The 16,282-nt window shown below is 45.9% G+C and overlaps 1 protein-coding gene across 2 annotated transcripts; it reads left to right on the forward strand.

The window, feature by feature from the left end:
• The first annotated feature begins 1,758 nt into the window (after positions 1–1,758).
• Positions 1,759–14,437, forward strand: RPP40 (ribonuclease P/MRP subunit p40). 2 transcript variants are annotated; one of them, XM_007523276.3, is made up of 8 exons: positions 1,759–1,905; positions 3,454–3,598; positions 6,269–6,337; positions 7,179–7,274; positions 8,455–8,580; positions 10,221–10,419; positions 10,556–10,690; positions 14,214–14,437. In XM_007523276.3, exons 1-8 carry the CDS (start codon positions 1,783–1,785, stop codon positions 14,410–14,412), a joined length of 1,092 nt encoding a protein of 363 aa, XP_007523338.1. In that variant the 5' UTR covers positions 1,759–1,782; the 3' UTR covers positions 14,413–14,437. The 2 variants fall into 2 exon arrangements, with proteins under 2 accessions (XP_007523338.1, XP_007523340.1); XM_007523278.3 differs by lacking the exon at positions 8,455–8,580.
• Positions 14,438–16,282: the final 1,845 nt, after the last annotated feature.

The following is a 16,282-nucleotide window of genomic DNA, read 5'->3' on the forward strand; positions in this document are numbered from 1 at the left end:
TCCTAATTTTAATGTTCTTTTAAAAAATATTTATTTATTTATTTATTTATTCCCTTTTGTTGCTTTTGTTGTTTTATTGTAGTTATTGTTGTCGTTGCTGGATAGGATAGAGAGAAATGGAGAGAGGACGGGGAGAGAAAGATAGACACCTGCAGACCTGCTTCACCGCCTGTGAAGTGACTCCCCTGCAGGTGGGGAGCCGGGGGCTAGAACCGGGATCCTTACCCCGGTCCTTTCACCCTAATTTTAATTTTCTTTCACCACTCCTATCACCAAAAGTCTTTGTCCCCATCCCTCTCCACCCCCCGCATTGATAACCATTATAGTTCTCTTCCTTTGCACTAATAATGAAGCAGAGAAATTTGTCATGACTGTGAGGTGTCAGGTGGAAAGGACAGTGACAGGGATTCCCATCCCCACCAGTTCCTGCTGGCCTAGCCTTTGTGAAATTGTAAAGAACAGCAAAGACTAAGTATAGGCTTTATTCTAGGAGGATGTTAGATGAGGACGTGAGTCAAAGTTGGGAAGATCAGAAGCCTTCAGACCCCTCCTTGCTTGCTGCTAAATTCAGCTCCTGGTTTTTCAGCTCTTCCCCCATTTCAACATTATTAAAAATACTCTCCTTAGAGCACTAAGAAGGTTGGTTGTGGGTACAAACAATAATTAAACTAGCATTCTCCCCTTCACACAAAAGCTGGTCTGACAATATTTGGCTTTCTGTGACACCCATGGAAAAACTGAAATTAAGTCATTTACAAGTATTTAAGTTTTTTTAAACCAAGACAAAATTGCAAAGTTACCTGCCAGTTAATGTCAGTAACCTGTACTTAAAATGTCAATTTTTTTTTTTTTTGCCTCCAGGGTTATCACTGGGGATCGGCATCTTTTTTCCCTTTCTTTCTTCCTCACTTTTTCTATTTTTTTTTTTTCGATAGGTCAGAGAGAAATTGAGAGGAGAGGTGATACAGGCAGAGAGAAAGATAGATATTTGCAAACCTGCTTCACCTCTGGTGAAGTGTCTCCCCATGCAAATGGTGACCCAGGGCTGGAACCCGAGTCCTTGTGCGCTTAACCTGCACCATCACCAAACCTATTTATTTTTATGTGGTATTGGAATTGAAAAAGCCCGGGTCATCGAACATGTGCACATTGCTGAGCTACCTCCCCAGCCCCGCTGATTTTTATTCAGTATTTTTTGAGAGAAGAGATAGGTAGACACTAAAGCACCACCCAGCAGCTACTGAGCTTCCTCAGTGTTCCTGGTGCTCCCATGTGGTGCTAGGGCTCCACCCCGGGCGGGGCCTGCAAGCAGGCAGCTCTGCTTCAGGTGAAGTCACCTCCTGGTGCCTGAAGGCATATTTTAAAGGTGATCTTGAAAGCGATTCCAAAGGAGTCCCATGATAGGGCTGAGAAGAAAAAGTGTATTGCCTCCCTAGACATTTAGAAACGAGCTCAAAACCTTATGAGCCAGTAAAACGGATTAAAGGGAAATGCCTGCTGTGAGGAAGGAGGTGTGCAACAAAGGCGGCTTTGTAAGAGCAAACTCCAGGTCCACGGCACCACTGTTTCATGCAGTGTGCACTTGGCTTCGTGGGCCCACCTGCGGATTCGGTTCCCGGGATGCCCGACTTAGAGCAGGACACGGGGAGACTGCCCGGACTGCGCATGCCTAAAGGCGGCCTAAACTGGGGGCGTGGCTACGGTCGAGTGGGCGTGGCTAAGACCGGGCGTGGGGGAAGGGGCGTGGTTAGGGAGAGCCGGGGGCGGGCCTGCGGGGTGAGCATGGCCACCCTGCGCAGGCTGCGAGAGGTGCCTCGGCACTTGCTGGTATGCGAGAAGTCCAACTTCGGTCACGACAAGTCGCGCCACCGCCAGCTCGTGGAGAAGCACTACCACAACTACAGGGTGAGTGCTTAGCACCCGGCGACGCTGCGAGGCTGGGAAAAACTCGGGCAGAGGTGTGCCTGGGCTTCTCTGATCGCCCGGAGGGGCGTGCCTCTTGCTGGGCATGCCGGGAACGGTAGTTTCCTAGATACTCGGAGGCTGCGAGTGTCCAGAGATAGGGACTACAACTCCCAGCATGCCGCGCGCCCAGCTCCTAGGGGAGGGCTATGGCGGCGTCTAGAGCTACCCGGGCTGCCAAGTTTTGTACCCGCCCAGGTCCCACGTGGAGAACCTTCAGCGGGAGGCATGGAGGGTCTAGGGGTTCGGGACTGGGAGCTGGCAGCTGGGAGGGGACCGTGCTCAATGCTGACCATACTCGCGCCCCTCCCCACTTCCGGGAGTCCAGGAGACTTTTCTGAGCTCCAGAAGCCCCTCGATTTTTTTTAAACCTTTGGAGAAATTTGCCCCGTGGCAACCCTGCCGTTGGAGTCTGCATTGGTTGTGATTGCGTGACAGTGACACAGATATGGAGAATGAGACTGTCCTCTCAGGTTCATTTATTGGGTTTATCTAGAGTCTGCTCAGAGTTAAGAGCGCCGCTGTCTGATGGACAGGTGTTGGCAACAAGTTAGAGAGGAAAGCGGCCAGAAGATCAGCCGCAAGATGAGCATCGTTAAGCTTTTGATCACTTGAAATGGGTCAGTTTAGTCTCCCCTCAGGCCGGTTTGGGGACACAGTGGTGATGGTGTTGGAGCTTTGGGAGAGTGGTTTTCAAGGTGTGGCGCGTTTGGACATCAGCTGGAATTCGGCAGGTTCACCGTCCCAGCACTGGATGGAAAACTCTTCACAGAGATCATGTAAACTTCCTAACTAGGAAATCGGAACATCCAAGAGCAATTATGTATATATAGAACCTCTTAATAATTGGTGATTCTTGGGAATCGGGCGGTAGCGCAGCGGGTTAAGCGCAGGTGGCGCAAAGCGCAGGGACCGGCGTAAGGATCCCGGTTCGAGCCCCCGGCTCCCCACCTGCAGGGGAGTCGCTTCCCAGGCTTCTTCTAGCGTTTGCCCTTCTTCCGTAGCCAGTCAACAGGTCAGGTTGAAAGCTGTCAGGAGCTGCTTGTTGCTGGCTTTGAAAGTGACTGGGATCCATGTGGATTCAGTCGGCTAGGAAGAATCGTCAGTTTCCCCAATGAATGGGGACTCACGAGAAGGTCGATCCAGTGCAACCCAGCTTCCCAGGCGGTGAAGCAGGTCTGCAGGTGTCTGTCTTTCTCTACCCCTCTCTGTCTTCCCCTCCTCTCTCCATTTCTCTCTGTCCTATCCAACAGTGACGTCAATAACAACAGTAACAACTACAACAACAATAAAAAACAAGGACAACAAAAGGGAAAATAAATATATTAAAAATTGATGATTCTTGGGCTCTAAGGGTTAGTTTCTTTGATTCCAACTTGGTATCGGGATAAACAAATCTAAGGATATTCGGTGGCACTGTATTTCCCTCAGTATTCATGAATCCTAACAGGAGCTGGACATAAGGCTTGTTTGTATTATACACTCCAATAGGTTTCATTTCTGATTCCTGAATGTGGGGTTCTATCAAAAGAACTAAGCAATCTGGCCATGGAAACTGGACCCTATTACTTTGTGAAGAATTTACCCCTCTATGAGTTAATTTCACCAGAATTCATCAATAATTTCGTAAAGAAAGGTAAGTAATGCTATGAAGTGCATATATGCATGTGGGAAGATAAGAAGTATAGACTGTATCAATCCTGGGGTGTTGTTTTTTTTTTTTTTCCACATTAATTTTATTTAAGATAGAGTCACAGAGAAAGTGAGTGAAAGAGACTACCACACTGAAACTTCCTTCAGTGCAGTGAGGGCTGGGCTCAACCCTGGGTCTTCCACAATGCAGTGGAGCTTACCATCCAGGTGAGTTATTTTGCCTGTCCCGTTATTTATTTATTTTTTTGAGAAGTCTTTTTTTTTTTTTTTTTTTAGTATTTATTTATTTCCTTTTTGTTGACCTTGTTATTTTATTATTGTTTTTCTTGGACAGGACAGAGAAATGGGGAGAGGAGGGGGAGAAAGAGAGGAGGAGAGAAAGATAGACACCTGCAAACCTGCTTCACCACCTGTGAAGCGACTTCCCTGCAGGTGGGAAGCTGGGGGCTCGAACCGGGATCCTTACTCTGGTCCTTGTGCCCAGCCCCCAAATCTTTTTTTTTTTTTTTTTTAAAGATCTTATTTATTCATGAGAAAGATAGGAGAGAGAGAAAGAACCAGAAATCACTCTGGTACATGTGCTCCCAGGGATTGAACTCAGGACCTCATGCTCAGAAGTCCAGTGCTTTATCCACTGTACCACCTCCTGGACCACTGAACCACAACTCTTCACAGACCTGGGCACTCTGTGGTTCCGTGTCTAGGTTTTATGACTGTACCTTTAATGTTTTCCTCACCCCTCTTGCCATCTAAGTTAATTGTTTTTCTCTTTCCTTCTGTGTGGGAGACAGAGACCAGAGCACTGCTCTGCCATTTTATGCAGTCTCCACTACCAAACCCGGGGTTGCACACACACATACACACAAGTCCTGTACTCTACCCCCTGAACTACCTCAATTTCTACTTTTATTTATTTATTTTTAAATCTTTTAATTACCTTTATTTTATTTACTGGATAGAGATAGCCAGAAAGCGAGAGGGAAGGGGGTGATAGAGAGGGAGAGACAGAGACACTGCAACACTGCTTCACCACTCGCAAAGCATTCCCCCTGCAGGTGGGGACTGGGGGGCTCAAACCTGGGCCCTTGTTCACTGTAGCATTTGCACTCAACCAGGTGCACCACCACCTGGCCCCTTTTCTTTATTTTAATTAATTAATTTGTTGACCAGTGCACTAATCAGCTCTGACTTATGGTGACGTAGGTGATTGAACCTGGGATTTATTTACATAACCATCATGCTATCTAGCCCCACCCTTGATTTTTCTGTTTTTTTTTTTTGAGATAGAGGAAGAGAGACCAAAGGACCATTCCCCAACTCTCTTTCTTGCTTTCATGTGGTGGTGATGTGGATTGAACCCAGGGGTCTGGCCTGTTCAAGAACTGGACTCCTAGCCTCCAAGTTTCCTCCTGGCTTGACAGTTGTTTTCTAGGAACCCTTAGTTAGTAACTGTGTCCCAGTACCTCTAGTAATTTCACTGTCCAGTGTCTGCTTAGTCTTCTTCCAGGCTTGTGTTCCCTCCCTTGGAGCTACGAAGAACCAGTTACAACTTTTCTGATTCTCATTCTCATGCTGCTGGGGGTACTTACAAGTTTGGGTATTTTGTCTTGTGTCGGTCTGCTTCTAATTCTGCTTCTAAAACCCCTTCTGTTTCATTGGTTTAATCCCCCCTGCTTAACACTGTATTCTGTTTACATAACCACTGTTAACTGAGCACCGCCCTGCCTGCAGGGCATTGGTTTAATCCCCCCTGCTTAACACTGCATTCTGTTTACATAACCACTGTTAACTGAGCACCGTCCTGCCTGCAGGGCATTGGTTTAATCCCCACTGGTTCACGATGTCTTTCTGCTCCGCCCCCTCTCGTAGTCACCCTGATTTCTACCACTGTCTTTTCGCTCCACCCTCTCTACGTCACATCCTGTTTCCACCCTACTTGGCGAGTGTATATATGTAAGGACAGGATTGTGAATATAGATAGCTTAGCTTGGCTTAGATTGCACTGCGTTCCACATGAATAAGGAGAAACTGTGTACCAGCCATGAGTCCCTGGTCTGTCTCCCGCCCACGAAGCTAAGTGAAGCTAGCTAGCCCGGCAGTCTTGGATTTTCTTTGTTTGTTTTTACCAGAACACTGTCCAGCTCTGGCTTATAACGGTGCTGGGAGTTGAACCTAGCACCTTGGAACCTCAGGTTTGATGGTCTTTTGCTGTGTCTCCTGCCCATATTGTTTCAGTTAATTCTACCAAAGTCATGTGCCCACACCCCCTGGTAACCACGATGGTTCTCACAGAGTCTCACTTTACTGGTGTTGATTCTATTTCCTTGAAGAATGGCATCAGGAGTTTGATAGGAATTGACTGGCATTGGGCCCTGACCTGGACCTCTCAGGTGTCCACTGACCAGTAGCTCCACTTTGTGGCTCTGTGGCCACCCCCCTCACTGCACTCTCCATGCTGCATCTACCTTCTGCATGAACTGGCTCGGGCTGGTGACCAGCTTGGAGTGTGGCCTCCGGCTCCCCCCGCACAGGTTACGGCTTACTGAGTGAGCTGGAGCTGTGGCTGGGAGCCTTGTTATCTTGCAAGCAGTCCATGCCTTCTCCAGGTGTGAACTCCTTATGTCACTTTCCCCACTGGGCTTTCTTTTCACAGGTTCATGCTATGCACTGACATACAACACAAATATTGATGAAGACAACACTGTCGCCCTGCTGCCAAACGGTAACAACACTTATTTTTCTTCTTGCTTTACTCGTGAAATACATTCTATTAAAAAAAAAATGCCATCTCCCGTCTCCTACTCCCCTTCTTAGAAAGAAGGATTGTCAGCAGGTTAGTGTTTATTCTTCTTGACATTTTCCATGAATTTATGCATACATGAAGAGCTTGGGGTTTTTTGTTTGTTTGTTTTTTTCTCAAATTGTTTTTTCCCTAAGCTGTATATCAGAGGTGTCTCTTCATGTCAATGCACATAATTCTCACTTACCATTTTCAATACAGGTACACTGTGATTTTCTTTGTTCTCTCTTTAATAGAAATTTAGATAATTTATAGTTTAACTATTAGAAATATCCACGGGAGTCGCGGTAGTGCGGTGGGCTAAGCACAGGTGGGGCTAAGCGCAGGTGGTGCAAAGCGCAAGGACCAGTGTAAGGATCCCGGTTCGAGTCCCTGGCTCCCCACCTGCAGGCGAGTCGCTTCACAGGCAGTGAAGCAGGTCTGCAGGTGTCTGTCTTTCTCTCCCCCTCTCTGCCTTCCCCTCCTCTCTCCATTTCTCTCTGTCCTATCCAACAACAATGACGACATCTATAACAACAACATTAATAACTACAACAGTAAAACAAGGGCAACAAAAGGGAATAAATAAATAAAAGAAATATCCTTGTATGTATAATGCGTACATTTTTTTATTGTAAATAAATAGAATATGCTACAAATAAGTAGAACATATTTCCTTATATCATCAGACACGTGTAGGTAACCAACATCAGTTTTCTTTTATCCAGAGGTCATAAGTCATATTTTAGACATCTCTTACGAGATATCATTATTTGCTTTGTAGGGAAATTAATTTTATCTCTGGATAAAGATACTTATGAAGAAACTGGGCTTCAAGGTCATCCATCTCGGTATTCTGGCAGGAAAATCATGAAATTTAGTAAGTATCCTGTGTGCTCTCAGTTGCCAACATGTCAGTCCTCTTGTGGAAATGTCAATTCCAGTGTTGGAGCTGCCCCTGTCCCATTGTTCTCAGAAAAAGCACAGCTTCTTTTTGTCTTTAAAACTTCTGACTCGGGGGAGTCGGGTGGTAGAGCAGTGGATTAAATGCAGGTGGAGCAAAGTGCAAGGACCGGCGTTAGCACCCCGGTTCGAGCCCCCGGCTCCCCACCTACAGGGGAGTCACTTCACAGGCGGTGAAGCAGGTCTGTCTCTCCCCCTCTGCCTTCTCCTTTTCTCTCCATTTCTCTCTGTCTTATCCAACAACGATGACATCAACAACAACAACAATAATAACCACAACAATAAAACAACAAGGGCAACAAAATAAATTTTTTTTTTTTTAATTTTCTTTATTGATTGGATAGAGACAGTCAGAAATCAAGAGGGAAGGGAGGGCTAGCGAGGATGAGAGACAGAGTCACCTGCAGCACTGCTTCACCACTTGTGAAGCTTTCCCCCTGCAGGTGGGGACTGGGGGCTCCAGCACACACATTGCACATTGTAACGTGCGTTCAACCAGTTGCGCCACCACCCAGCCCCCAATAAATAAATATTTTAAAAAAAACAAAAAAACTTCTGACTCGGGCTCCTGGCTGAGCCTCAGGGAGGATTAAGATGCAGCCCTCGTGTCTGTTTCTCTTCAGCTACAGACCACATCTTAGAAAGATCAGAGACTTGGACGGGCCCATTAGACAGGTCGTAGGTCAAAAATTCAAAGTAATGAACCCAAGGTAAGAAGAGTCTAATACTCATTCTTAGTAAAGTGTTTCCTTTGATATTCCTCAGGTTTCGACGGTGACTGGTAGAATTTCACTCCTGGGTGAAGCAATGTGGTTCTACTAATATCTGATTTCCGTGCCAGTAGTTAAGGCTGCCATGCCCTAAGGTTGATGCCCAGGGACCTCAGGCCTTGGTCTTCCACACAGGAAATAAATAAATAAGTATTTCCTCTACCCGCTGCCACTAGCTCTCCGTGCTAGAAATGCCCATGAATGTGAGGACATAAGAACCATCTAAAACGTTTCCAGAAGTTCTGATTTTTTCTTTTTTAGTGCACCGCCTTCTACAGTGCAAGCCATATATATGTGACCAAATCTTTTTTCCATCTTTGTTTTAAGTTGTTTCCATTGATCTGGTGGATTTATCCTCTAACCTGGCTTCTAAGAAGTATGGCAGAATATCTTGGTCCTTTAAAGAGAAGAAGCCTTTGAAATTTGACTTTCTTTTGGCGTGGCATCACACAGGTACGAGGACTCATTATGGAATAAGACAATGCTTTTGAAACCTAACTGTTAATTTCAGGGGAGTAACAGAATTCCTAGATATAGACCAGGTCCCATGAGAGAGGGCATACGTACACATGTGTCCACAAATTAGGGAAAGCGGGAGTGTACACTAGTCTGCAGTGAGTATGCAGCTAGCAAGTAGAAAGACCTAAAAAGACTCCATGAAGTTCCTAGTGAGACAGTTTCTATTAGATCTAAATACCCTCCTCACCTACTTCCTGTTACACTCCCTCACTCACTCCAAAGCTAGCCTTATCCAAGCAAGGACTACAAAAGCTGAGTAAGGGGCAAGAGACTGGCATACTTCAACGATGACTCTTTAGTTACTATCTGGCCACCACCCAGCCCCTGAGAGGTTTTTATTCTTAAGACTCCTAGTTGTTTAAAGCCCTTTTTAGAAACTAGGCAATAGCTGAGATATTTCTTTTGCTTTCTTAACAATTAAGAACTTAGCCTGCCCCGTCTCATCCCTGCTGGAAGAAGACCCTCACCTCCAGGTCAGAGGGGACTTCCTGACTCAGCAGTGGTTCTGAGCAGAGGGCCGTCAGTCAGCATGTGCAGGGCTCTCGCTTCCCTTCCTAGAGGGTCATGTGATCCCATGCTGCAGGCTGCATCACAGAGGGGGAAGACAGAGCTTAGGAACTCAAATTCTTTTGCTCTAGTGGGATGGAGGGAGACTTCATTTCTGTGACACCCGGCAGTGAGCAAGTCTGTCCTTTGCAGCAGAGGAGGCCACGTGGCTGCCTGCTATTGGAAAATCCTTGAAAATAAACTATATTGTGGTCCGGGAGGTGGCACAGTGGATAAAGTATCAGACTTTCAAGCATGAGGTCCTGAGTTCAATCCCCGGCAGCACATGTACCAGAGTGATGTCTGGCTCTTTCTCTCTATTATTATGTTTTTCAAAGACAGGCTCATATGAGAGCCTGTCATTCAAGTTCTCTTCAGTTTCCTTATTGAGATTATGCAGATATACTTGCATCTCTGTAGCAGTCACTAATTGTATTTCGTTTTTTAACTTCTTTATTGGGAGATGAATGTTTTACAGTCAACAGTAGATACAGTAGTTTGTACATGCATAACATTTCTCAGTTTTCCACATAACAATACAACCCCCACTAGGTCTTCTGTCATCCTTTTCCAGGACCTGAACCCTCCCCGCCACCACCCCACCCCAGAGTCTTTTACTTTGGTGCAATACGCCAACTCCAGTTCAGGTTCTGCTTGTGTTTTCTCTTTTGATCTTGATTTTCCACTTTTGCCTGTGAAACTAATTGTATTTCAACATAAGTAATACTTTGGGTTTTGGGAAGCCAAACTTTTCAGAGCAAGTGGTGAAATTTGAGTGGAACAGCACACTCTGCAAAGTTTTGGAAAAGTCTCAGAAAAAGGCGTGAAAGATGAATGTTTCCAGACTTTTGCCACGGCGGAACCTGAAGCAGCTTCAGTGATTTCAGTTCGAACTCAGCTTCTCGCTTCCTTCCATCCCACTGAAATCCTGCCTGCTCTCCATAACTCGCGCTTGAGCTCAGGGCCATGTCAGGAGCTCTCCGAAGCGGTCGGCCTTTAATCAAACGACCTCATCCGTGTGTTTTAAGGTGCAGAAGGACCCACGATGATGACACATTTCGCCAGTTACGGGATTCAGGAGCATCAGCCAAAAGTGGCGCTCAGCACAGTGGTGGAGCTGCAGTGCCCGGTGCTGTGGAGTGAGGAGCCCCAGGGAAGCCCAGAAGTGTCCTGCAGCGGCCCGGAGCTCCTGGAGTGGCTGGGCGCCGTGTACAGCGGTGCAGAACTGTGCGTACCCAGCCCACACCCGGGCAGGCCGAGGTGGAGGGCAGCCGCTGGCTGCTTCCTGTTTTTAGAAGGGTTTAATACTCCAAAAAGGGGATCGCGTGGTGATTAAAAATATGTTTTCTTTTTTCTGTGACAGAAATAATAATCCTAGTGATTTCATATCAACCTATTGCTGTCCCCAGCCAAGCACCGTGGTTGCGAGAGCTTATTTATGTACGATCACTGGCTTCATACTTCCTGAGAAGATCTGTCTCTTGTTGGAGCAGCTGCGGTGAGAAGGCCATTATTGTCCTTTATATCCTGTGTCATCAGGGCAGTGCCGCCATCCCCCCAGCCCACATAGACCCTCGTTCTGCTTGCCTGGGAATATCCAGGAGTGATGTCATTGTAAATGGCACAGTTAAGCTGGCTAGTGAGAAAAGTCTGCTGCCCACTCCTTGTGAGAGATGAGAAGGGGGGGCCGGGTGGTGGTGCCCCTGGTTGAGCGCACATTACGGTACACAAAGACCTGGGTTCAAGCACCCGGCCCCCGGCTGCAGGAAGAAAGCTTTGCAAATGGTGAAGCAGGGCTGCAGGTATCTCTCTGTCTCTCTCCCTCTCCATCTCCCCCTCCCCCTCAATGTCTGACTGTCTCTATCCAACAAACAAAAGAATATAATAAAATAAATTTAGTGGTCCAGAAGGTGGCACAGTGGATAAAGCACTGGACTCTCAAGCATGAGGTCCTGAGTTCAGTCCCCGGCAGCACATGTGCCAGAGTGATGTCTGGTTCTTTCTCTCCTCCTGTCTTTCTCATTAATAAATAAATAAATAAATAAAATGGGAAAGAAAAAAAAACAGCAGATGGGAAGTGCTAGCCCCAGCTACAGCCCTGATGGCAAATGACACTGATGATAAAATAAGGAGCAGGGCTTCACTGTTGGGCTTATGTGAAGAAAGGTTTCAGGCCCTGAGCATTTGGCCATAGCTCGTGTTGTGATAGCAACTAAGAAAGCTGCAGCACTCTGGAACACATTATGATCTGATTTCAGTGTTGCAAAATATTTTGCACTGGGATCCAAAAAAAAGAAGTTCATCTCTGAATACAAATCTCTTTTTTTAAGCTTTTTTAAAATATATATTTATTTATTCCCTTTTGTTGCCCTTCTTATTTTATTGTTGTAGTTATTGTTGTTATTGATGTTGTTGGATAGGACAGAGAGAAATGGAGAGAGATGGGGAAGACAGAGAGGGGAGAGAAAGACAGACACCTGCAGACCTGCTTCACTTGTGAAGCGACTCCCCTGCAGGAACTGGGATCTTTAGGCCAGTCCTTGTGCTTTGCGCCACCTGCGCTTAACCCGCTGCGCTACCGCCCGACTCCCTGAATGCAAATCTTAGATCTGTTCCGGCTCTACATCTGGTGAATACCTGGTCACCAGTACAAGGGCGCTATGGAGCAGGATTGGGCATGTATGTCAGCCTGTGCCCTGTAGCCAGTGTCTGCTAATGTGACCCCCATAAAGTAGCCATAACACACCTTTTTTTTTTTTTTTTTGCCTTCAGGGTCATTGCTGAGGCTCAGTACCTGCACTATGAATCCACTGCTCCTGGAAGCCATTTTTTCCCTTTTGTTTCCTTTGTTGTTTATCATTGTTATTTTTATTGTTGTTGTTGATCTTGTTGGACAGGACAGAGAGAAATAGAGAGAGGAGGGGAAGACAGAGAGGGGGAGAGAGAGACACCTGCAGACCTGCTTCACCACCTGTGAAGTGACTCCCCTGCAGGTGGGGAACCAGGGGCTCAAACCAGGATCCTTATGCTGGTCCTTGCACTTTGTGCTGTATGCTCTTAACCCTCTGCATTTCTTTTTTCTTTTTTTTTTTTTAATTAATTAATTTTTTCACCAGAGCACTACTCAGCTCTGGCTTATGGTGGTGCAGGGGACTGAACCTGGGACTCTGGAGCCTCAGGCATAAGAGTCTCTTTGCATAACTATTATGCTATCTACCCCTGCCCACCCTCTGCGTTTCTGACTGGGTCCTGGACGTTTTTTTTTTTTTTTTTTTTCCCACCGCCCAATCTCCATATCCCACCCCCTCCCCAGTAGCTTTCCCATTCTCTATCCCTCTGGGAGCATGGACCCAGGGTCATTGAGGGTTGCAGAAGGTAGAAGGTCTGGCTTCTGTAATTGCTTCCCCGCTGAACATGGGCGTTGACTGGTCGGTCCATACTCCCAGTCTGCCTCTCTCTTTCCCTAGTAGGGTGGGTCTCTGGGGAAGCTGAGCTCCAGGACACATTGGTGGGGTCTTCAATCCAGGGAAGCCTGGCTAGCATCCTGATGGCATCTGGAACCTGGTGACTGAAAAGAGAGTTAACATACAAAGCCAAACAAATTGTTGAGCAATCATGGACCCAAAGCTTGGAATAGTGGAGAGGAAGTGTTAGGGAGGGTACTCACTGAAAACTCTAGTATACTTCTGCTTTCTTACTTTGATGCCATACTCCAAACTCAGTCAATTTCTGCTTTGCGTTTCTACTTCTTTTTTTTTTTTTTTACATGCATAACATTCCCCAGATTCCCATTTAACAATACAACCCCCACTATTTCATTAATCATTTTTCATGGACCTGTATTCTCCCCACCCACCCACCCACCCACCCCCGAGTCTTTTACTTTGGTGTAATACTCCAATTCCATTTCAGGTTCGACTTGTGTTTTCTTTTCTAATCTTGTTTTTCAACTTCGGCCTGAGAGTGAGATCATCCCATATTCATCCTTCTGTTTCTGACTTATTTCACTCAACATGATTTTTTTCAAGGTCCATCCAAGATCGGCTGAAAACGGTGAAGTCACCATTTTTTACAGCTGAGTAGTATTCCATTGTGTATATATACCACAACTTGCTCAGCCACTCATCTGTTGTTGGACACCTGGGTTGCTTCCAGGTTTTGGCTATTACAAATTGTGCTGCCAAGAACATATGTGTACACAGATCTTTTTGGATGGATGTGTTGGGTTCCTTAAGATATATCCCCAGGAGGGGAATTGCAGGGTCATAGGGTAGGTCCATTTCTAGCCTCCTGAGAGGGCAACAAAAGTGAAAATTAAAAATAAAAAAAGAGGAGGGGTGGGGGAGTGGGAGAGGGATTTGGCAGCTCTGCTTCACTGTTCATGAAGCTTCCCCCCTGCAGGGGGCTTGAACCTGGGTCCTTGCACATTGTAATTAGTGTGCTCAACCAGGTACACCACTATCCCCCCCCCCCCCGTCTTTACCATTAAAATGTTTTAAGATTCACATCTTGCGAGTTTTTCTTTTTAAACTCGACTTCCTTTTTCACATTTGTTTGACTTTCCTTAATAGTAGGTTTTTTTTTTAAAAGATAGATTCAGAGAGACAAAGGCAGAGAGAGAGAGAGAGAGAGGCACCACAGCACTGAAACTTCCATCTATGTGGTGGGTAGGGGCTGGGCTAAAACCTGGGTAACTAGAAATCAGAGCTAAGGGCAGAAGGATCCCGGTTCGAGACCCCAGCTCCCCACCTGCAGGGGAGTCGCTTCACAGGCGGTGAAGCAGGTCTGCAGGTGTCTGTCTTTCCCCCTCTCTGTCTTCCCCTCCTTTCTCCATTTCTCTCTGTCCTATCCAACAACGACAACATCAATAACAACAATAATAACTACAACAGGGCGCCAAAAGGGAATAAATAAATAAAAAAAAAAAGAAATCAAAGCTAAGGACTGAAAAAGTTGAAAAACAAAATACTGTGAAGCTGCCTAATGCTCCCTGTTTGCTAATCATGGTCTTTCTTTTTCAGTCACTACTTTGATGAGCCCAAATTAGCTCCTTGGGTCACACTGTCAGTTCAAGGCTTCGCAGACAGCCCCGTTTCCTGGAGAGAAAATGAACATGGTTTTCGAAAAGGAGGTGAACATTTGTACAACTTTGTGATCTTCAGTAATCAGGACTATTGGCTTCAGATGGCCGTAGGGGCAGATGATGACTGTCCACCATAAAAAAGAACCCGAAACTCAAAGTCAATCAGACGTGCTAATGTGTTTGTCTTTGCGCGTTGTCAGATTCCTCACGGTAAGCGGCTGGGTGCTTTGCTGTTTGTTTTGTTTCACCTGAGCACTGCTCAGCTTGGTTTATAGTGGTGCCGGGGAGTAAACCTGCAACCCCTTGGTGCCTCAGGCATGAAAGTCTTTTATATATATATATATATTTCCTTTTGTTGCCCTTGTTTTGTTGTTGTAGTTATTGTTGTTGTTATTGATGTCGTCATTGTTGGATAGAACAGAGAGAAATGGAGAGGGGAGGGGAAGACAGAGGGGGAGAGAAAGACACCTGCAGACCTGCTTCACCGCCTGTGAAGCGACTTCCCTGCAGGTGGGGAGCCGGGGGCTTGAACCAGGGTCCTTACACCGGTCCTTGCACTTTGTACCATCTGCGCTTAACCCGCTGTGCTACCACCCGACTGCCATAAGATTACAATCTTATGAGATTTATAGTGCCACATCACGCCCACCACCCAAGCTCTGCATCCCCACCCTTCAGGATGGGTATTGACTTGGGCCTGTGTGCTGTTTCCTAGGTCAGCATTCACTAGCATCTGCTCTGGATCAGGCAGGTCCATGTGACATCCTGTGACAGCAGCAGGACTGTCACCCAACGAGCAAACAGTTCATAGTGGTTCCTCCCTGTCGTCATCAGCACAGGGTGTGGGCTACAGCGGTGGGGTGGGTTCTGAGGACACTGGGCAGAATGCGTGCTGCACTCACAGCTGACTCCTGTGGCAGTAAAAGGAAGTCCTCACGCCATCTTTACCAGAGTAGTGCCAGACTCAGGCCCTGTTCACATATCGTCTTCATGTAATTCTCACATCAACCCCACAGGGAAATGGGCACAGAGTAAAAATAGCTACTGAGGTCACGCTGGAGGTAGACCTGAAAATCTCCAGCTATTAGGAAATTAACAAGGAATCCAAAAGGAAATATGAAATAACTAAAAATTTGAATTATCCTGCATAAAAAATTACATCATGGGGCAAGTTGGTGGTGCACCTGGTTAAGCACACACATTACTGTGCACAAGGACCCAGGTTCAAGCCCTTGGCCCCCACCTGTAGAGGGAAAGCTTCACAAGTGGTGAAGCAGGGCTGCAGGTGTCTTACTGTCTCTCTCCTGTCTACTCCTCCCCTCTCAATTTCTCTCTGTCTCTACCCAATAATAAAAATGAAAAAAAAATTTTTTTAAAGAAAAAATACATCATGACTTGTGACCGCACAAAATATGAGTACATACCTTGTTCATGGGTGAAAAACATTAAGAGGCCATAGTCCACAAATATTAATTGACTGTGGATTCAGTACAATACCAATCAAAGTTCTAGTAGGGTGTGTGTGTGTGTGTGTGTGTGTGTGTAAATTAACAAAGTGATTCTATCCATTTTGTTGAATAGCCTTTGGGACTATCGTTATAATTTCTTTTTCCTTCTCCAACATTATGTGAACCCATCCAAGAGGAAGTCAGGAGGTATTTTGTTTCTGTCTGCCTCTCTCCTAGTCTGTAAGGACGCATGCCAACTCAGTGGAAGTGTTGTAATAAAGCACTTAATAAATTAGGAGGAGTTCAGGTTGGGAATAAGATTTATTGCTGTTAGTTCTTGGGAATGATTGGGGTTCACTACTTTCCCCAAACTTTTAACACCACACTCAACTATTTTCCATACAAAACTAAAATATAAATCTGTTGAGAGAAGATTTCTAAAGGACATATAAATTGAAGAATTTATATAAATACAGACCTTCAAGGAACAAGTGTCATGTTATTTCCAAAAAAAAATGGTAGCAATGACCCAGTCACTCAATCTGGATCAAAGGAGAGA

The sequence above is a fragment of the Erinaceus europaeus genome, chromosome 4 (genome assembly GCF_950295315.1).
Source record: "Erinaceus europaeus chromosome 4, mEriEur2.1, whole genome shotgun sequence".
NCBI lineage: Eukaryota > Metazoa > Chordata > Mammalia > Eulipotyphla > Erinaceidae > Erinaceus > Erinaceus europaeus.